Raw genomic sequence first — 22,707 nt, 5'->3', positions numbered from 1 at the left:
CTCATATATCTTTGGCTGGCCATGGCCTTAGGATCGCCTGATGCGGTTTCCCTCTCGTTTGTCTGGCCAAAGTCGTTCTACTCCCCCTCCACCAAAAATAAATAAGAAACAGATTAGGTTTTTGTTCATCGAGTTCACAAGAATCGCTGATGGCAGTCGAAATTTATACATTTATTTGCTCTTGAATTCGGTACATAAACACACACTTCACAGCTGCGCAAATGCTTTAATGAAGACAACTGAGTGCGCCATTAAATTGTAATTAAACTATGTTTGGCATCAGCGTTTATGACATTGGAAAAACATGCTGTAAACAAAAGAAATTATTCTGTAAATCAAACACTAAATTAGTCATGCTTGGTTCGCTATCAAACTGACCTTGTGACCTTGTGTGTATATTTTTATGTTAGAGCATAAATAAAAGACCAACCACGAACGATGACGACAGCATGACAAATGCCATTGCCCCAAAGTTCCGAAGCACCACCGAATATTGGCATACATACATATGTATGTACACTGGGAAAGGGTATGCATAATAAATCAATAAATAATCAGAGAAAACCAACGAAACGATCCAGACATTTAAATTAATAAATTTCAAATGATCTACAGCACTGTTCTTCATTCATTTGCCTGTTTGCTCCTTAAGTTGATCTTTGGATCATTGCGTTGCCAAAAATGAAGCTGACATAATGAGGCTAGCTGATAAGCTATACCAATTTGCATAAATCTCGTTAAGAAGTGGAAATGAAGGCGTTAAGCCTAACACCTCCCACTTATGACAGAATTAAAAAGATTTTACGTGAGCTAAAAACACGTTTTATATGCCGTCAAGACAACTTTGCTTGGGCATTAAAATGATTTTCAAATCGTTTAAGGTGTTCAATTACACGACATGGAAAATGCATCTCAGGTTGCTCAATGTTGAAATTTTTCAATGGCCCATTCGATATGATTTACTCTTAGGATCAATTGTTCCAAGATTTTTTGTGAGTGACAACATTTTCCTGAACAGTCAATATATGTGGAAATTGTTCATGTCGCCGCGATTTGATCATTTCTATTTTCTCTCCCACTGCCCCCATTTCGCTGAAATGTCAGTTTTCATTGCCCACTGGAAAATGGCATTCTCCACCTCAATTTGTGGTCCAAGTTCAGGCCACAATCCACAATCGCTGGCCAATTGATCGGTTGCAGCCAGAAGAACACGTGATTTGCATTTAAATTGTTTTTGGCCTGCTCCTCGAACGAATTGCAACCGAATTCTTCGCAAGTCGCCGTGTTTATTTGCATGGGTGCCTCGCCGGTTTTGAACACGAGAAAAATATTATGTGGTAGTATGTAAAGATTATTAAAATATAATTTATTTCAGAGAAAAAACTGCATTATTCATTCTTTCTCACTCACAGTAACTCATTGAAAGACAGAGTTCTTTAAGGGCTGCCTTTATTTGATAAATTAAAAATCAAGTGGTAGTTTTTTCCCAGTGCATCTAGCCGGTTTTGGCCCTGAACGATTAGCAAGTTGACCAACAAGCGGCGGCAAACAATCGTGGAAATGACGTCAGCTCTTGGCGCTCTTGTGCATACAATTGAAATCAATTTGCAGTAGCGCCAATTGCTGTTGACATATTTCATCTAAGGCGTTTCATTTCATTGCGAGCAATGAAAACTATGCTCATGTGGATATGCAAATTTTATTAGTCAGCAGCTGGAGTTTATGCGCATGCGCAGCCATTTTGACTTCAGATTTTCATTGGGGGCAATGTTGGCAGTTTAAAGCATATGAAAGTCGAGAAGTCATCAAACTTTAGCTAAATATATGGCCAAATAGGAAGTCAACTTTGAGCTGTCTTCTGCCAAGTAAATCACTGCCAGTTTTCGGACTAAGAATAAGCAAAGCCAATTTTTCTGTCGATTTTATCTTGCCTAAGACTAACTGCCTGTCAAATCTTAAACATTTTGCAGCCACATTATTTAGCAGCTTTATCGCCAATAATAATATTAAATAATTTATTTTAATGGTCAGTCGTGCTAAATGGGGCTAAGTGATTTTCGGTGTAGATTTCAAGCTCGGTCTTGTAATATGCATGCAAAATTGTGGTTTTTTCTTCAACATTCTCGAACGAAATTAGCTAAAATGGCCAACACAAAAGACCAGGGGCACCTCGTGACTTAGCCACCGTCACTGTGTGTTGGGGATTGTGTCTGGAAAGAGGTGCACTTTGAAATGCATCAAAGTAAACGGCGTTGAAGGCGAAAGATGCTATCCATCAGTTGGCAGTCTGCAAAAGCCGGCACGTATTTGAAGCCCCTCCAGATTGGCGTTTAATAGTCAGATAAATTGTCGGGCCTCCGGGCACCTGAGCTGCATATAAGACTGGCGGCCACTGCGAACATTTGTCATAATGCGGAACAGATTCTTATCGGCCATTGTTAATGGCAGGGTGCCGATACACAGGCAGTGGCAGTGGGTGAAGTTAAGTGCAGATACATGCGTATGTATCTGTATCTGTTGTATTTGTATCTGTATCTGTAGTGAGATCGGAGCAAGCATCGCCACCCACACAACTCATAATTGGATTACTCCAAATTCCCATAATTGGCAACCGTAGGCCAGCTCTAAATTAGCGCAAAAAAAAAGAGAGTGAATAAACGGAAATGTGAAAAAATCCCCCATGGCAATTAATCAGTTTTTTGTAATAAAAACAAACCTTGGGCTGTGTGGCGTAGGCTGTTTCGACGATTGGACACTGACAAGCCCTCGGGCAAAGATCTTATATATATGTATGTATATAGTATGTATGTAGGGAGATTTCTGAGGTGTTGCGGGCTTCATTAAACTCAAATTAGCTGCCCCTTTTGTGGCAGTGGATAAATGACAGCGATAAATCAAACACCATCCAATGTCAGAATTGCGAGTGGATCTGGTGGATCAAAGTGCCTGGATAAGCCACCACATGCGAGATCTGAGGAGCCCAACTAAAGCCACTTACGAATCGGAATTTCGCGGAAAACTTACTCACCTTACTCATATAGTGGCCAACATTTTCTTAGATCTGAGCTAATGTGGCACTAAGAGCACACATTTCTGACAGACAATTAAAAATAAAATGTTTCGAAAATACTTTCACCAAAAAGGCGTGACAATGTCACTGCCAGGCAGCTGAAAACGAGAGCCAAATAATTTGGCTAACAGCCAACTAGCTACCGATTAAATGAGCTTCATAAAAAACCAGCGCTAAAAAACAAAACAAAACGTCAAGTTTACAGTGTGCAGTCATAATTTAAAATGCGAATATTTCCTGAAAGTAAATAATATATATACCATATGCATATATTTATGCCAAAAAGCGTGTGTGTAACGAGCAAATGATGGATTATATACGGTGACATTTTAATTCCCATCAAGGACAGCTAAAGTGAAAAGAATAGACTATTTAATTATACGAAATGATGGTTTATGCACATTACGAAATTACGTGCAAATTTATTTAATGATCTGATAAGGAAACTGAGGAGGGCGTGTCTACTTTGATGGAAAGTGGGTGGGCCCAAGTCAGATATTCACTTTCGATAAGACTCAAAATGCTAACTGCATTTAAATAGAAGGAATTTTCCTTCCCAAAGTAAACAATTAGCAATAAATAAAATATGTGAATAGGAGGAATTTTTCTTTCTTTTCTAAGTAAACAATTAGCAATAAATAAAATATAAGACTATTTATTGCTGAAGCACATGGGACTTTTGCAAACTCTTTCATAAGTTTCAGCATTTTTGCACCCACTTTTGAATGTGTATTTTATGAATGAGTAAATTGCTGTTGACTGGCAAAAATGCCAGCAATTGTAAAACGCTTAAACGACTTATTACAAAAACGCCAACCAATTTAGTCGTCAAATCAGAAACTCATCAAAATTGTTGCATGCCATAAAACAATCAAAACTACTTGTAGAAAAACGCAACGTTTCTTCTTATCAATTGCAAAAACTTTGAAAAAATTAAGCAATTTTTTTTTTTGCTACATTCGCTTGCGTTACGTGTTGTCGATAATTAAAACATGAAATTGTTTTCCGACTTTTAGGCAGTAAAGTGACTTCAGGGGGCTTCTATAAAGAGCCCTAAATAAAATGTGAGACTATGCCCCTGACATTTTAAACAGAGAAGTGCTTTTTACCCGTTCTTTGGCTATTTCGAAGTTTATTCAACCTGAATGAGTTATTCTCGCCAGGTAGAAATCCACTGCTTTTCGTCCACTTTTTTATGGCATTTCGTGGAGCAGACTAGACTTGCAAAATGTTTGTGGAGGAACTTCACCCACAAGCTGCATGGGCGGATTTCTGGCTTTTGTATCTCGAATCTAGTGGTTTGTACGGCTAATTAAAATTGGGTTGTGCGAGGTTTATGAGTGTCTAAAAAGCACTGACGGCTGCTTTGTTGCCCGGTGGCGTCATATAGTCATTCCGCATTGGCAAAATGGGAATGAGCGCTAATTTAATTTACAAATTAGCCGCACTCGAAAACTGCATGGCAAAGTGTCGATTTGAGTGCTTTAATTTGTCATTTTTTCAGCTAAGGAAGGTTGTGCCTGGCATAATGTAACCAACTGATTGGTAAACTTTGGACAGTGTGTATGACTGGAATTTAGATTTTACGGCTTTTGTACAGAGTTTCGGGCGGAATTTAAAGAATAAATTTGGAGCAATGGATATGAGTCACGTTTCTATAAACGCTGCTTACTGCTATAATAAAATCATTCAGATTTCGTGGTGTTACAAGCATTTCAAGCACCCAAGGCAAATATTGTACTTCTTTTAGGCCTTTTTTGAGACCCTCCACAAAATATTCCACAGCCACTTGATCGCTGCATGCGAAATGCTTCGTTTTGCTCGGGCCTAATGGTAATCGTATGGTAATTGGCGGAGTGAAGCGAATTGCATTTCGAGTTGCACGTCTGTTGGGGCATGAAGAGGCATGGCGAATGCCCGGTTGCCACGCCCACTCCGTGTGTAAGGGTAGGGGTGTCAACGGCAGTTGTGATGATAAATCACAGCCCAAACAGCCAGCCAAAGCCGAGGAAAAACATTCAAAATCTCAAGGCTTGTTTGTCGCCCAGACGTATTATTTGGCTGCCAAATGTTGTCATACCCACTCCAGCATCCCAAGAACTTGAGATTCTTGTGCCTCTTGGCTGCATTGGGTGCAAAGGTGGCAAGTTCTGTTGGGATATGTCACCATATCATTGTGTTTTCCCATCGAGGGGGATATACAATTATAATTATTCTTTTCTCATACTTCTTCTTTTGGCTACCGTTGGGTAACTGCAAATAAAGCGACTGGTTTTTGGTGTTCAGTTTCTTTGTGCTCTGCTCTGCTCTGCACCGGAAATGTGACCCAAACGGGGGAACCCAACAACACATCTGGATCTTGACTACCAGTTGACGCATAATTAAGTGCATTGTCTGGACGACTTCATTAGCCTTTGTTTTTGCCTTTTGCAACTGTGGAAAATATTGAATATTTAATAAAATACAAATCGCGCTTTCAGGCGGGTTATGTTAATGTCATGATGTTACACTTTCTATTTGTTTGCTTTTCTTCTCGTAAAAACCGATATAAAAACTGTGTGCAATTCAACGAATTCGAGTTGGAAGCGGCGGATATCAAAGCAAATGGATTAGGTCAAGCTCGGCCAGAAGTAAACAAGCATTTTGTTCAGGCGTCAAAGCTACAAAAAGCCTACAAAAGATAGAAAATGCCGAATAAACATTGCGGCGTTTTGTGAGGTTTTTCCAGATGAGTACGAGATGGGATTTGTTCATGTGATGTGACAACAAATGAATGGTTTATTACCTCGGTGCATGCAACATTAGCGATTTGAAGTTCCACGAGTTATGCTGACGTTTCCGCAGAATTTTTTTCCGGCAGCCACCACACCACACCCTCTAATCATCGACTGAATGGTTCATTAGACCCATGCGAAATGTGGAGAAATGGGGAAAAATAAAAATAAAAGCACCAGAACTCAACTCCATTGGAGTTCCTCGACACGTTCTGGCCCCCGAGTTCACTAAACTCGTGGCCGATGGGATCAGTTGGCCAACTCCCCATTCTCTTTCGCCTTGGTAAACATTCAAACATTTAAACATTCAGCAATTGACAATGCGAGGCGGCTAACATTTGTTATTGTTAAGCGCAGACATTTTGGCTGCCTCTGCAAAACCATAAAAAAAGAAAACCCCCACATACAATGTACTTTTTGTTTAGCAACTTAAGTGGGGGGCCAATTAAAAGTGTGGCGCGACTTTGTATGTCACATAATATCGCTGTATATATTGCTGTGGTACAGAAAACTTCGATCTTGCAGATGTCTTCTTCCATATGACCTATATAGCATTTCTCCTGAAGCGACACACATGTGTTTTGATTTTTCTTCGGCGCTGTAATTAATGCCGCAAGTGTCAGGAGACTTCCTTTTTGAAAAAGAAACTGGGTCAATGAAGTAAAGGGAAATGCAAAAAAGCAGCCAACAGATCCCTGACACATGGCGAGCCAGTGATGAAGAGCCAGTGAATCAACCCAGTTTTGAACCAACACTTGAAGAAAGAAGTTGAAATGAGCGTGAAAAGGGATTCCATGATTCCATGCCCCCATGCCAGTGGCTATCGCAGTTGGGGCATCTTTGTCTGGGGGCCAGCTGAATGAAACTCACTTGTAAGCATGACCAGAAGTTGTTTACATAACCCACATACCTCGTACCCCTTTTGGGGGAAAATGGGTTATCATTAAATATGACACAGACACAGCGAACGTATCCAATTGGAATCGCACTTCATGGGGAGATGGGGGTAATGGGGGGAAAAACTCCTCCCCAACATGCACAATTAACGAAAATAACAGAGTGAGAGTGAGAAAAAAAAGAAGAAACGCTTGTTTGACTGCCTCTGATTTCGATGAATGCGATAAGATACCACTTTTGTTTGGGCCCTCCTCAATGTTGGAAGAAAGCAGCCACGGCAGTTCGATGACGTAAATGCGACAATTTCTTTCCAATTAAACGTCAGTTTTGTGATAAGAATGTATCGTTTGTGGGTCTTGCGCAACATTAATATTGTTGTACCACCATTATCGAATAAAGTCTTTAACATGCTGTCAATTGCATTAGAAACAATAAATACATATTCATACATAAAAACTATTAACTTGGTTTTTGGTGTAAGTGTATCTATTCTACTAATATTATTACTGATATCTACTGATATTATTCTAGAACTTTGAATAAAGTTCGCTGTACACTAATCGCACACAGTTTACCTTATTCGTTTTAGCCGAATCACTTACCCAAGTTCAAAGTCGCGTAATCACATTTTTGTTATGGCTGCTATTGAACTCTTGTTAGCGTCCACATAACATACAAACATGTGCTCTAAAGTGTTTGTGATGTTTTGGCATTTAACGCATGATTGAGTCATTAAGATATGGAGTAGTGGCCCCCACCATTCCCCTTCGCGTAATTTGAGACCACAGAACGCAAGTAACGCCGTGTAAAACGATCTGGTGTTTGTGTGTGTGCGAAATGCAAACAGTTGCCACATTTAGGTTTTATGAGTTAAGTTCATTTTCATTTTCATTTTCGATTTCGTTTAACGACACAGCACAAGCAAAGCCAAACCAGAACGAGTATCATAAAACTACCCGATGGGAAAAAAAGGTATGGGGTTCCGAATTCGAATAGGTGTTTTGGTTTCGTTTGAGTGATCAACTGAGTCGATGATTCATTTGGCGGTTTCTGACTTGGACGTCGGCATGGTGAGTCCATCATACTTTGATGTTCGAGGCCAGAAAGTGCTAAAAAATATTATAAATCGGGTTCGGAAAGTGGCAATTTCGGGAATTTTTAGATAGCAAATATATTATATTACCCTTTGGGTGCCAGAAAAATCTTGATTAATATCAGAAGAAATTGCCTGATTGGTGGCATACAATAAAGTTCAATTAAAATGCAGTTCAAAATGATTCCCTACAAATGAAACAGCAAATCTAAGATTTACACACAGCAAGAAGTGATTGCGGATATTTATTTAGGCACTTTTACAACACCTCGGTTTATTTACCCACTGGAATCTGGAGGGTATCACAACGTGTACTACTCGGAAGCACTTTTGAGTGCCATTGTTCGTCGCGTTATATCTATAAATGTGCAAAAATCATTTGAGAATTAAAATTTCCTTATGGCTAATTATAGATGGTGGCTGCCGATCTGCCAAAGTTGAATAACACCGAGGTGCCGACACACACACTCACCACCGCCGATTGCATGAACATGCGTTGCAAATGTGCGTTTGTATTTTTAGCGATATGCGAAACATTTGGCGCCGGCCATCGGCAAATCGCCTCTGTGTAATTTACACTCACGCATCGCTGGTAAACAACAAAGCGGTGGGAAAATCGATTGGGAAAATTCAACAGGCTTGGAGGAGGGGGGGTGTTGAGAGAGGGTAAATGAAAAATCAGACCAGCCCCCAGCAGCGACACGTGCCACTGAACGCATTTTCATTTGCCCCTTTTCGATTTTTCCCCCCATCAGTCGCGGCGTCAATTTAATTAAATGCCGTTCAATTTAATTGCCAACCAAACGAATCGACTTCACCCGCACATATGTACCCTGTAGATATAGTACTCTTACTTTTAGTTTCCTACCCCGCATATTATGTTCTTTTCTCATCATTTCGCTCACATTGGTCACGCTCATTACATGATCATCACATGATCATCACACGCTCATCAATTATTGTAACATATAATAAATGAAACATCCAAACATTTCACCTTGCTTTCCTAACTCATTTGGCTTGAAATTCAGCTTGCTCTCTGTTTTTTCTTCTACTCCCTCTCGTCGAACGCAGCGATCATATCCTATACCAATCCCAAACTGCAAATCCCATTGATGGCATCGGCCATTTACGCGCCCACCACCACATCAACAGCCGGCACTCCGACATCAGCCAAAATCGCATCTGCATCCGCATCTGCATCCGTATCCGCATCTGCTTCTGCTTCATTATCATCACCACCAGGTCCTTCGGCGGCAGGATCTGCCACCGCGGGCGGAGGTCCTTTTCAAGGACTTGTGGCCAAACTGCGTAACTTTAAGCTCGACGACACGAAAAACATACGTAAACGTTTCCATTTCGATTACATTTCAAAGGACAGATTTTTGGGTATGTTTCAAAATTTATAAGAACTGATATAGAACTGAAATAAAAGAGGTATACAATAACCTACTACTTTCCACTCTAACAAAGTGTAAATTTTGCATTCTTAAATATCTTTTCAGACCAATAAAAAAACTAGTTTTTATGTGAAACGAACATTTGAATAAAAATTAGGCAATGACTTGTAGGGATTTAAGGCAATCTGCATTCTAAAGATTTTTTTAGGCATAGTTTGTTAGCGCAGCCGCACCATTTAAAGATCTTTTCATGCACTGATCGCTCCAGAAGATCCCAACTTGTAATCAAAGCGAATTAGCATTTTCATTAGCCATGTTCGTTAAATTTGACGGGTTCGGCATTCCCACATAAAAGTCAAACTCGAAACCCGAAATCTCGTCGGTGGGCGTGCCCATTTTTTTGGTGGCGCCTCACGCTTGCGCCCACACAATTTCACCGCATTGAAAAATGGGTATCCATGCAGCTTAATTTGAATGTTTTATTGCCGCTTGACGCTACTTAAACTTCGACTTGTGCATATTAAATCGACATTTGGGTGGGGCACAGTGCGATGAAGTGGTTAGCTGCCCGCTGCTAATGAAGTAACATCGAAACACCCGCTCCAGCGGAAATTGTGGTTCATCAGAATCAGATTTTTTACCACCTCCCACTCTTGCTGCAGCTGCAGCGGCAAACAAACAATAAATTGCGGGGGAAATGGAAAAGTTGGGAAAAGTTAAAGGCAAAGTGAAAAGCTTTCAGTGCGCTGCTATCACTGAGTTATGCTGCTTGACAACTGATTCATCAGTGGCACACGAGTTGCGTGTGCCCCCTTCAATCAGATCGCAGCTGCAGGTGGTGCAGTTGCTCGCTTTATTTTCAACTGCACCACATAAATTCCAGCGCACCACCATGGTCGAAGATCAAAGCCGGGGGATGCCGGTAATGGGGCGCGTTTCTTGGAGCAGATGTTCGGCCCCCCGCCCGCGATGAACTGCAGATACATTGCAACAGGTGGATGGGGAATGGTTATGGGGATGGGTATGGGAATGGGAATGGGGATAGGTGGAAAATCGATGAGAGTGCGAGTGCACGTTAGAAAGTTACCGCAACCTTTCCACGAAAACACACTCGGTGATGTGTCGGGAGTGAAATTTAATTAAAACACGATGGCGTTGGTTCACTGGTAACGATGCCTTTCCTATAAAAGTGCCATGCGCACACATCATAAAAAGTTTGAGGCCTCCTACAATACTATACTTCTCGATGAAGGCCATGAAGGGAAATGGTAATCGGACAGTGGTAATTGAAAATTCGCAGCACGTGCTGCTGTTTCTGCTCCCGTTCGTTGACACAGGGGCACAGTGAGTGCGGAAAGTAGTGACCACTTCAAGCCATCTGATACCATTTTTTTTTTTCGCTTTTTATCTACTTCCGCGTGCGTTGGAATTTTTTGCTTATCACGATCACGGTTCTTTGCTTATCAGATGACCACGCTATTATGTATTTTTAGCGCAAGGTTTTTTAGATAAGACTACCAGGAAAAACGCAGTTTTCTGTTGAATAAACTGCTGCAGCTATTACTCATCTTAAATGCAATCAACCTATTAAAAAATTCAAAGTTTGTTCAGTAGTTTAGTGCTGTTACCTAAGTCTAGTGCCCCCATACTTTTGGTCACCACTGTGCTATGCGTTTTGGCTCAGGTCCAACTAGTTTGGTACTTCTTGGCTTGTTCGACAGTCTGTTTTGCCCTTTATAATGAGCTAAACATTAATTTTCACTTGAGTTCATTTTTCGCCATAAAGAGCGAGTTTAACGATCGCTTTTGGGCCAGAAACTCAGCGGGGTGAATGGATAACGCGGGGGGAGGTGCGATTGGTTTTCCACATGTCGTTCTCGACACTTCGCTAAATGGCCTGCTAACATTATGTAGTTTTCCAAGCACTCGAGAGCCTTGTCTAAATTATGCTATAAATCAGTTTGATGTTGCCATCAATTGTTTACATGGACGGTATGTATGCACATAATGCACATTGGCATTCCACGAATTTCGAAACAATAATTCGATGCGAAGATCTATAAACAAATTTTGAATGTAGTGAAAACAATCAATTAATTGGACAAAGCTGAAACTTTATGGCCCAGTTGTAAAACTATAGATATGTGGGTGTGATAATTTCAGACGGCTCATATAGTTCGTTCTATCACTTGTTCTATTGGGGGAAAATACTTGTGTGTATAAAAGAGATTCATTTATCTTAACTTGTTATTAAATAGTGTTTTATGTCTTTTCCAGGCGGTCAGCTGAAGACCAAGAATGGCCAAAAGTATGTTTTCAATGGACCTCCATCGGGGGTTTATGTTTCCAAAGCCTGTCTCATCATCGCTGCCTTCATCACCGTGCTGGCCCTACTCTTCACCATTGCCATTACCTATTTTGTGACCAGGCAGGGATTGAATCCCAAGGAAGTGACTCCCAGGTGAGTGAGTTGTGAACCCGATCCACATTAAACCCAAACGGGTGTGGTTCGCTTATTAAGTTTGGCCGGGTATTTGCTTTATTTCGCGGTGTTCCGTTTTGCATTTGTGCTAAACGTTTTGGCAAGCGTGCTAATTGGCAGTCGATGGCCACAAAATGTGACCTCATTCGGAAAGTGAAAGCAGTTTATGCTTTTCCCTTCGACGCATTTCGAGGTGTGGAAGGGTCAAAAGCATGCGAATTGGGTGTGACCCGAGCACTTTGCATAAACCAAGTCCAACCAAAACTGATTTGTATCCTTCCACTCAGTTGCATCACCGCCGATCACCACGATGCGAATGGTACGCCCATCCAAACCGCCGGCTGGGTGAGCATTAATTCCCCGCCCCCCCTGGATGCGGCCACGCCCACTCCAATGCCAAGTCCCACGCCCACGCCCAGAACCACACCCACCATAACCACCACAACCTTGGCAACCAGCATGTTCGCGTCGAGTGCGAGGCCCGAAACAAGGATGGTGGATCCGAAAGTGGGTGACATTCCGGCGCTGGAGCCGCCAGCAGAAGTCGAGGATAACACGACCAAGCCCATCAATCGTCCGCTTAAACTCTACGAAGGATGGCGACCACTTCACTATAGGTAAGTGAATCACTTGGCCACTTGGGCCACCAAGTGCTCCTAATGAACATTAAATGCCATCCATCTGCTTAAATTATTACTTTGCATGCTCGCCTTTCAATTTCAGCTGACATCTAAATTGCTCACTCAGATTTTCCACAATTTCCGGCTCTTTTTGCTGACACTGCAAATGCCGGAATCGATCTTGTTCTCATCCCACTGACACTCGATAGAAAACTGGATCAATTTGTCTAGCTAAAACGGTTGCATCAAGATGTGTTTTGACAAGTTAGCAAAAAAGCCCGTTTTAGATATTAGTTTAATAGCTTAAACGTTTAACGAGATAATTGGGATTAAGCCATCAAAAGTTTAGACATTTCAATTGCTGATAATGCATTTTATTACAGAAATGAAAGGCAATTAAAGATTCATACTGAAGACTTGCAAATGGTGCTATTAATTGAGGAATATTTAAAGTACAAACAGATTCCTATTCCATGGGGTATGCAGTCATCTGAAAGTTGGAAATACTCGAAATAACCTAAGTAGTATTTTTAAAGGGATTTCCAAAGGGTGTGTTGGTTAATGGAAAATACATGCTAATAGAGTAAACCTACTCCAAGTGAACTTTCGCCCATAAATACACGGCTACCCAGCCGCCGAGCCTTGAGCCTTATCCTTGGCAACTACTCCACTGGCATCCACCCCAGAAGCAAGCCCATTGACGTCACTTTTCTGTGCTCGCAAGTACACATTTACTTTTCTATTTCTATGGAAGGATGTGGGTCAAGGATTGAGCCGCTGCAGTTCAGTAGTCGCCGTGTACCAACGCGCCAGCTACTTGCAATCGGGCTAACAACTTGTTTAGGCCACCCCAGGAGATGATGGCCAACCAAGGAGCCAGAAAGTCCAATGGTCGATGGGAAATCGGTTTGGCCTGTGCCATATCCATCCATCGGTCACACTTCGCAGAAGAGGCGGCACAGATCTAAGCAAAGAATTGAGGCACGCCGACAGTCGGCATGACATAATGCGCCACATAGATGGTCAGATAGAAAGATACAAAGATAGAAAGATAGCAAGATACTTTGCTCAATGAAGATGCGCGGCTCCCCGGTAGCCGCCGCATGCATTAATATAATTGACACAGAAAGCCCAAGCTGGGCATTAATTTGTGCACGGCACGCAGCCTACAAAAACCAAAAAAAAAAAAACTCCAGTAAGTCCAGTGGCATCGGAATCGGTGGATGGAGTCGATTCTTGATGGATGGCGGCAAGTGCAGCACAGTTTTGCCACTCGAGCGTATCGATGGCAAGTGATTTAGCAGCTGCCGATCAGAAAATCCAGCTGTATCTGTATCTGTATCTGTATCCGTATCTTTGTCTGTATGGGAGTTGCTGTCTGAAAGCTCGCTTCCTGGTTGCCCCCAGAACACGCATTGTAAGCCAATCGCCTCAATTAATTGCAACTAGGCGCAAAGCCCGCACCCAGGGGACTCCAGATTGGCAAACGGGGGGGCAAGCTCGGAGTTGGAGTCGCAGGATGGGGCACCAACTGGCTGCATCTGCCAGCGGGTCTGCGGCATTCTTGGCATTCGTGTGAGCGAATGAGCCGGGGGAATTGATATTCAATCTATGTGGTGTACTCTAGCTTCCATGGGATGCTCAACTTCTTGGAGAGACTTATAATTTCGAGGCATGACTGTTAATTGAGCAACAATTAATGGATCATTAGGGGATCAAATTATGATCATTAATGGATCAAAACGAGTGTCATTAACAGCTTAAATATATTTAACTGCAAATCACTGTATTTAAATGGCTCTGACAATAAGTTCTTCAAACAAAATTCTGCAAAATTGTATATTATACATATGTATATTTAGATTTAAATTAAGGGTATACAAATCTTTAGCCACCATAGAGCATTGCATATTTGTGGCAGCCAGCTAGCCAATTATTGCGCTTCTTGTTTGCTTTGATTTGTTTGCTGATGCGGCTTTTGATGGCATGCATTTCATTTGCCGCATTTCATTCCGAACTAATGGCGGCGTCCGAAGTTCGAGGCAGAATGCAATGCCCCCGAATGACGGCGATTGGTGTGCCAAACACATGTTTGTTTGTGGTACCCTCTAATTTGCCCTCTGGGCGAGTGATTGATTGATTGATTGGCACTTTTGATGGCAGCGACCTGGCATTTTTGGCCACCATTTGCATTTCACCTGCAAATGCCCAAGCATTTCCCGTTCTATTTATACATGATACCATCGAAACTACTATATGATACACATCTTCTTGCAGCCTTCTGATTGAGCCAAGTGTGGAAACATCGACCAGCAATGGCAGCCTGACCATCGAGATCGAGCGGGACGTGGCCAAGGTGACCAGCTGGGAGCCCATCGTGCTCGACGTGCACAATGTGAGCATCTCCAATGTCCGGGTGATCCGCGCTCTTTCCGATTCCGCCAGCAATGCCAGCGAGGAGCAGGACTTGGATTTCGACAGCGACTACGGTGAGGATAATGCCACGTTCGTGATCAATCTGGGCAAGGCTTTGGCGGCGGAGAACCAGCTGAGAGTGCTGCTCAGTCTGGACTTCGTCAGCCAGGTGACGGACACACTGCAGGGCGTCTACAAGACCAGCTACACCAGTCCGGACACCAAGCACGAAGAGTAAGTGATGCCCCCAAAAAAATCCAGGAAACTCGTTTAAGTTTGCTCCTACTTTTAGATGGATGATAAGCACTCAATTCTCGCCCGTGGATGCCCGACGCGCTTTTCCCTGCTTCGATCGTCCGGACATGAAGGCCAACTTCTCGATCAGCATAGTCAGACCAGCGCAGTTCAGGATGGCCCTGTCCAACATGCCCAGGTCGAGCACCACTCGCCATCGCCGTGGTTTCACAAGGGACGATTTCCAGACCACGCCAAAGATGCCCACTTATCTGGTGGCTTTCATTGTGTCCAACATGGTGGATTCGCGGCTTGCCAGTGAGGACAGTGGGATGACGCCGCGTGTGGAGATCTGGACGCGACCCCAGTTCGTGGGTATGACACACTATGCGTACAAGATGGTGCGTAAGTTCCTGCCCTACTACGAGGACTTCTTTGGCATCAAGAACAAGCTGCCCAAAATCGATCTGGTGTCCGTGCCGGACTTTGGATTCGCTGCCATGGAGAACTGGGGCCTCATAACCTTCCGCGATTCGGCGCTCCTGGTGCCCGAGGATCTGCAGTTGGCCTCCTCATCGGAGCACATGCAGGTGGTGGCCGGCATCATTGCACACGAGCTGGCCCACCAGTGGTTCGGCAATCTGGTGACGCCGAAGTGGTGGGATGATCTATGGCTGAAGGAGGGCTTCGCCTGCTACATGAGCTACAAGGCACTGGAGCACGCACACCCGGAGTTCCAGAGCATGGACACGCTGACCATGCTGGAGTTCAAGGAGTCGATGGAGCACGATGCGGACAACACCTCGCACGCCATATCCTTTGATGTGCGCTCCACCAACGATGTCAGGCGGATCTTCGATCCCATCAGCTACTCCAAGGGCACCATTCTGCTGCGCATGCTCAACTCGATTGTGGGCGATGTGGCCTTCCGGTCGGCCACTCGGGATCTTCTGAAGAAGTTCGCTTATGGCAACGTGGACAGAGATGATCTGTGGGCCATGCTCACGCATCATGGTCACGAAGAGGGCACTCTGCCCAAGGATCTGAGTGTCAAGCAGATCATGGACTCGTGGATCACACAGCCCGGCTATCCGGTTGTCAATGTGGAGCGTCGTGGCGCTGATCTCGTGCTGCGCCAGGAGCGCTATTTGCTGCCCTCCAAGAACACTGCGGATCTGAGCACCTGGTTCATACCCATCACCTTCGAGACGGATGAGCTGCGCAAGGGCGACAACATACCCACGCACTGGATGAGGAGCGAGGATGAGGAGGAGCTCATCGTGGGCAATGTCTTCACGCATAACAGCAACAGCGACAACGTGATCTATTTGAATCTCAACCGACAGGGTTACTATCGGGTCAACTACGATATGACCTCCTGGCTGGCGCTCAAGAAGAACTTCAGCACACTGCCCAGGATCACAAGAGCCCAGTTGCTGGACGATGCACTGCATCTGTCGCAGGCGGAATACCTTACCTACGACATACCGTAAGTTTGGAAAGTAAGTTCCAAGTAAATGGAACTGAGAGCATTATTCTACCTTTAGATTGACCTTCCTCATGGAGCTGTTCGATGCCGTGGATGATGAGCTGCTGTGGATTGCCGCCAAGCCTGGTCTCAACTATCTCATCTACAACCTGAAGCGGGAGCCTGCCTACGAGACTTTCAGGGTAGGCATTCTAATGAAACTACTTACTATTTGAGTGTTTTATAATATATTTTTTCTAACCAGGCCTTCATGAAGTTCATCGTACGTCCCGCCTTTGATCACTATGGCCTGCATGAGCCGGACAACGAGTCGCACTTGCAACTGAAGCACCGCGCCTTGGTGGCCTACTTCGCCTGCAAGTTCAACTACGATCGCTGCACCCAAAAGGCGCAGATGAAGTTCCGCGAGTGGATGCGCGATCCCAAAAACAATCCGTAAGTAAAGGCTTTAACTATAAAAACTGTAACTTTGAGATAATATTTAAAACGAACAGCATTAAGCCAAATCTCAAGTCTGTGATCTACTGCACCTCCTTGGCGGAGGGCTCCTCACCGGAATGGTATTTCGCCTACAAGCAGTACAAGACAACCACCAGCGCCTCTGAGAAGGAGGAGATACTCACCTCGCTGGGCTGCACCACCAAACCCTGGCTGCTGTCCAAGTGAGTTACTATTCGGATTGCTCAAAGACCAAAGATTAATGTGCAACAACTTTGTAGGTACCTCAACATGACCATCAATCCTACGTCGGGCATATTGAAACAGGATGGCGCCTTGGCCTTCCGCGCAGTGGCCTCCAATGCCATTGGTCATGAGATAGCCTTCGACTTTCTGCAGGGCAACATAAAGGAGATTGCCGAATAGTAAGTGATACATTGTGTGCTATTTTGAATGTATTTCAATTGATTCCTGTTACTTTGAACCACAGCTATGGCGATGGCTTCTCCACGCTGTCCGAGATGATCAAGTCGCTGACCATCTACATGAACAAGGACTACCACAAGCACCAGCTGCTGGACTTGGCCGCCACCTGCCGCAAACTGGGACTACATGCAGTGGAATCGGCCATCGAGCTGGCCCTGGAGCAGGTGAACAACAACATCTACTGGCGCAGCCACTCGTATCACAGCCTGAAGAACTTCCTCGAGGGAATTGTCAGCGAGTTCCAGATCAACATCTTTTAGGAGAACATATGGAAAAAGTGGGGTGGGGAAGAACTCAAATTGATTTCAACCAAAAACGCGATTTAGTTATTGTAACTATTACCATTATTTGTATTCGTGCAAAGGCCTCAAATTAATTTAAACAAACGAATTATTTGCGAAAAGTGATATAAACGTGTAAGTTAGCCAGCATAATTTAGGTAACCGATTTACTTTTTGCAATTGTATATTATATTTATTTATTTGTAAGTCTCGCTTCTCTTCTGCTTTTCGGCATTGCTCTGCAACGTTCCTACTAAAAATAGAAAGCAATCGGAAAATACATAGTTCGAATAACTCCCATTCATCATTCTAGGCATCAGTTTAAGTCCACAAAACGCAATATCTGTCACGAAATATCTAAAGTGTAAAACCTGTATTATCTAAATCTATATCTATACTTATGATTGTCAAGTACTTTGTGTTCGCACACCTTTAGATCCTAAGTGAATCAATCTAGCACTAAGTGAACCAAAAATCTATTTTGTAGTCGATCCAATCAAGGTTCCAATGTTTAAAGGTCCTGGGAGGAAACGGAAGGTGGGGAAACTTCGAGCGTGGGAAGATATTGAAACTGAGTGTCCTTAGTACATGGTTTAAATTGTTTGCTAAAGCAATACGCAATACACGCATACACACAAATATATTTATTAATGTACGAGTACCTATTATGTATTTTGTAAAGCCCAACACAGAAATACTTGTATCGCTGCTGCACAACCATGTAAATAAGTTTTAAAGCTTACACTAAACACTTAAATAAACTATGTATTTACGTAATTTTATTCAAAACTCATCTTTTATTTTTACTTGTTAACTTTGATTTATTTTTTGGAGTTTTGAGCTTGGCGGTTAAAGAAATCAGAGCAACTGTTTATGCGGCCCTGAAATGTAGTATTTTTACCAGTACGGTCTCAATGAACCCAGATCTAAATACTGTTTCATTTTCCGCCGTTCCTCTTGCGATACACTATTTTAATAAAACGGATTTAATGCATATCTTAAACCTTTACTTTAATATTTTTATAATTAATATAGAAAGAAGAAACGTTTACAATTAAAAATTCCACTTACTTTGCGAGTATATAAATATATTTTACATGTTGGCAACCCTAACAGTTGTTTTTTTATGATTTTCTGGGACTCATAAAACGGTCTTACTATCAACTAAATTTTTGTAAACAAATATTAACTCAGCTTAAATATTAGAAAAAGTAAGTATACAACTAAATAAACAATAGTAGAAGTTCAATTAAGGGACTTAACAAATACCACAGCGCTTTGTTGACTGTTATGGTATCAATCACTAAAATACTTTCGTGTTTTTGTGACACTCTCGAAATCAGGCTTTGTTTTGAAATCTGTAGTTCAAACAAAGTATACTTAAACTTTTTCCAATTCCATTTAGTGAGCAGAAGGAAGTGGCACGCTTCCGAAGAGGACAGGTTCATCGATATCTGGATCCACAACTTGCATCTGTTTGAGCCTGGCAAGAAACTGACGGAAACCTATGCGGAACTGGAACCCTTTTTACGAGATGTTGGCGTGGAGATCAATGTCCAGGGAATCAAGTCCAAAATGGAATCATTGAAGCGAAAGTATTTCAAGTCAGTACATAACTTTCACATGGAGAAACGATTTGATAATCTCCGCGATTTCAGCTTGCTGCACTCCGACCAGGAGGACGAATGTATCACCTGGAGGCACTTCGATGCGATGGCACTGGTGGTGAATGCATCTGCCAACGAGGTCAAGGATTCGGAATGGAAGGACTATACGCAGCCACCGAAAACTTCTCGTAAGAACACAAGGAATTCCAAACAAGAAAATGTATCTAATCGAAAATTTTAACATTTCAGACAAAACCCGTTCCTCTGTTTATATGGCCGATCCCGCACAACGTATCGAATATGGTTCGAAATTCAAGAAATATTAAGTTTTATGCACTCTAAACGGTTTTCATTTTTTAATAGGCACACCATTCAAAAGCGTCTTCGTGGATGAAAGTGCTGTGAACTTTTGTACCGATGAGGAAATGCCCAAGGCCAAAAGAGTAAGGAAAAGATTCAGCAAAACCAGCAACGTTGGAGTGAAGTCGCGAAGAGTTTGGCAGCCGGCGGAGGAGAGCATATTCGTTGATGTCTGGGAAAAATTCGCATGTCACATACAAAGTGATAGGAAAAAAATTGATGTCTACAAGGATATGCATAATGAGCTTCAGCAGCGTGGCGTTCGCATATTACCAGTGGATATTAAATCCAAAATTGAATCACTTATGCGCACGTTTAGGTAAGAACTCTCTTGCAAACTATTAAGCTGCTATATTATATTACGAATAATTGCAGAACACAGCGAGATTCGGTGGGAGATAAGTCTGAGTGGATTCATTATTCAAAGATTTTAAAAATCCAGACTCCTATTGATTTCACAAAACTGGATGGATTTTCGGATCCAAGTAGCTTCGAAGACGATGCGTCCTGGTTCAAAGAATTGGAGCCAAAACCAAATCCCGAAGCCATCAGCAATCGCCCGAGCTCTAACGATTCCGTTGTCAATCAGTTTGATAATTGTATTCAGCCGAGCTCTCCCGCGTCCAACGAAGTTTGTTTTTGGTCTGATCCTGAGCCCAGCCATTGCAAGGTGTCTATCGAAGTATTGGACCAAGATGAGCCACCAAAGCCAATTGAATCTCCCTCTGTCGAAAAGCAAAGGGCCTCTGAAGAATTTAGTCAATTTGTAACAAAGGAGCTAGCCGTCTTGAATGATGATTTGCTAATTGAAGCAAAACGCCAAATATACAATATCATATGTGTCTTGCAGAAGAAACAGAATGAAGTAAATAAAATACCATAATGACCAATTAAACGTATCTTATTCTGTTAAAAAAAAAATTTTAAAAAAATCACAAAGGTTCTACCGAGATTTGAACTCGGATCGCTGGATTCAAAGTCCAGAGTGCTAACCATTACACCATAGAACCTTGATATGGGCCGTGCTGCCAAATGACAGTTTTCTGCTGCGGGCACTCTTTTCGTTGTTCTACGGTGTGTTAGGGGGTTGAAGATAAGAAAACAATAGTGTATTTTAAATAAAGCGTTTTAATTCGATTCATTGCGTTTAGACAAATATTTAGAGAAGCTATGCTGCTTTTGAAACAAGCTGAACAAAAGTCTCACTCTGACATTTTAGGGAATTCACAAGAGCACAGATGTTTGTTGTCAAGCAAGCCGGTAAATGTTTGTTTGATCGATATACACAAGATTAAATAAGAACCCCAAGCAGCTCCTGTATTTATTTGATAGTGCAAAGCGGAAACATGGAAAATGAAAAAAAGAAATCTCTTTTGGAAAAATACAACATACCACTGCACTATTTGGACTTTGCCCATGTGGAAAAGTGTACAAATGCCCGGGAAATGGAGAAAATCGTCCAAGTCCTGCGTTCCGGCCAGGAAGGACATTATCCGGACTTGCAACGATGTGCGGAGGAGAAACTAAAGGCACTGAAACCGGACAGTAAGCTATTTCGCTACGAGGAGCAGATAAAGCAAAGCAATGTCTTGGACAAAACCGAACTAAAGCCAATTCTGGTAGGTTTTCTTCTGAATTTAACATAAATATTGGATTCAACATAATTTTTACTTTAGGATTGGACTGACGCCATTAAAACAAAGGATAGTGCCCTCAATGAGCTGAAGAAAGTTAAGCAGAATTTGAATCTTCCATCTGTGCGTAAACCTTCCAAAATCGATGTGGATGCAGAAAGTAAAACTGAAACCCCAAAACCAGCGCCAAAGGCCCCAGCCCAGCCTAATACCAAAAATAAGGAAGCTCGAATTAAATCCACGGATTATAGTAAATGGGATAAGTACGATCCCGATGAGGAGATACTGCGCATGGATTTGGATGAGGAACGCGACCAGGAGCAGGTAGAGAAAATCATTGCCACTCACAAAAAATCGGTTGCCACTGATGATTTGAGAAGCGAAAAGGATTCTCTATATGAACGCCTCCAAGCACAGCTAAAAAACCTAAGCCAACTGGAGAGGGAGCAATTTGCCGAAAGGTAGATATTGTTAAGTGCTTTATTTGCTAATCACTTCTTTAATTTGTATTAAAAGACATCGACTGCGTGGCAACGAGAGCTTCAAGGCCAAGGAATATGAAAATGCCATTGAGGAATACAACTGCTCCATTTTATACGATCCTGAAAACGCAGTACACGCTTACAATAATCGCGCTGTCGCTCGTAAGTAATAATATCATATAATATTCTCTCAGATATAATTTTTTCTTTACTTCATCCACAGATTTCAAGTTGAAGAAATACTTTTCGGCCATATCGGATTGCCAGGCCTGTCTGCAGCTCGACCCTATGAATGTTAAGGCGCACCTTCGTATGGCAGAGGCCCACAATGCCGAAGGAAGACACCTTGAGGTGATGATTTTCTATACATTTGTCTTTTAGTTTTCAGCTAAAATTCTACGTTTCAGTCCCTAAGCATTTACAAAAAGGTACTGGACTTTGAGCCGGGTAATGCCATTGCCACGAAAGCCGTGGAGAAGCTTACTTCGATGTTGGGAGAGGTGGCTCCGTCCAGTGCCACACGTTTGAAAATTGAGGAGATCGATCCTCCGCAACTGAAGACTTCCGAAGCCAAGAAAGAGGTTGTGAAAAGCTCCACAACTGTGGTCAAGAAAACCGAACCACCCATTAAGGACTACGATCTAGCCGAGTTGGTCAAGCCAAATCGCATGGTCAAAAGCAACTTGGTGTCAGCCGCAGAAGCCTTGGGCAATAAGCTGCAGGCCAACAAGGGAGGTGCTCCCAAGAAGCCACAAAGTCCGCCCTCGACACCAAAGGAAGCCATGCTGCGTTTGCCACAGGACAACCTCAACACCAGCAATAAACTTCTAATACAGGAGATTTAAATAACTAGATACTGTATCTGCAGCATGAGGTTTTTACGGTTGTAAACTTATTTAAAAATATATGTAGTCCAAATAATGGCAAATCTTCTCTATAACAATT

The 22,707-nt window shown here is 42.6% G+C and overlaps 3 protein-coding genes and 1 non-coding gene across 6 annotated transcripts in view; 3 read left to right on the top strand and 1 right to left on the bottom strand.

Annotated features, from left to right (window-relative positions):
* Window positions 1-18,468, top strand: part of LOC120454700 (aminopeptidase N) — a 31,566-nt gene extending 13,098 nt beyond the window's left edge. For all 3 annotated transcript variants that reach the window (XM_039640236.1, XM_039640233.1, XM_039640235.1), the window contains 9 exons: window positions 11,512-11,695; window positions 12,004-12,333; window positions 14,614-14,985; window positions 15,044-16,474; window positions 16,533-16,656; window positions 16,719-16,909; window positions 16,969-17,136; window positions 17,194-17,337; window positions 17,403-18,468. In XM_039640236.1, coding sequence (XP_039496170.1) covers window positions 11,512-11,695; window positions 12,004-12,333; window positions 14,614-14,985; window positions 15,044-16,474; window positions 16,533-16,656; window positions 16,719-16,909; window positions 16,969-17,136; window positions 17,194-17,337; window positions 17,403-17,658 — 3,200 coding nt within the window. In that variant the 3' untranslated portion in view covers window positions 17,659-18,468. The remainder of the gene's footprint in view (window positions 1-11,511; window positions 11,696-12,003; window positions 12,334-14,613; window positions 14,986-15,043; window positions 16,475-16,532; window positions 16,657-16,718; window positions 16,910-16,968; window positions 17,137-17,193; window positions 17,338-17,402) is intronic.
* Window positions 18,469-18,804: 336 nt separating this feature from the next.
* LOC120453989 lies at window positions 18,805-20,536 on the top strand. The gene is made up of 6 exons (XM_039638944.1): window positions 18,805-18,890; window positions 19,085-19,283; window positions 19,338-19,474; window positions 19,536-19,589; window positions 19,650-19,965; window positions 20,022-20,536. Coding segments are annotated over exons 1-6 (1,215 nt in total). The 5' UTR covers window positions 18,805-18,889; the 3' UTR covers window positions 20,530-20,536.
* A 48-nt stretch (window positions 20,537-20,584) lies between these two features.
* On the bottom strand, window positions 20,585-20,656 carry Trnaq-uug. Its single transcript has one exon. It is a non-coding gene; the product is annotated as a tRNA-Gln (tRNA).
* A 247-nt stretch (window positions 20,657-20,903) lies between these two features.
* On the top strand, window positions 20,904-22,683 carry LOC120452868 (sperm-associated antigen 1). Its single transcript, XM_039637313.2, has 5 exons — window positions 20,904-21,265; window positions 21,323-21,741; window positions 21,797-21,924; window positions 21,986-22,113; window positions 22,170-22,683. Exons 1-5 carry the CDS (start codon window positions 20,993-20,995, stop codon window positions 22,605-22,607), a joined length of 1,386 nt encoding a protein of 461 aa, XP_039493247.1. The 5' UTR covers window positions 20,904-20,992; the 3' UTR covers window positions 22,608-22,683.
* Window positions 22,684-22,707: the final 24 nt, after the last annotated feature.

Source organism: Drosophila santomea, chromosome 3R (genome assembly GCF_016746245.2).
Source record: "Drosophila santomea strain STO CAGO 1482 chromosome 3R, Prin_Dsan_1.1, whole genome shotgun sequence".
Classification (NCBI taxonomy): domain Eukaryota; kingdom Metazoa; phylum Arthropoda; class Insecta; order Diptera; family Drosophilidae; genus Drosophila; species Drosophila santomea.
Note: the sequence above shows the minus strand (reverse complement) of the source record. Positions and strands in the feature narration are given on the sequence as shown.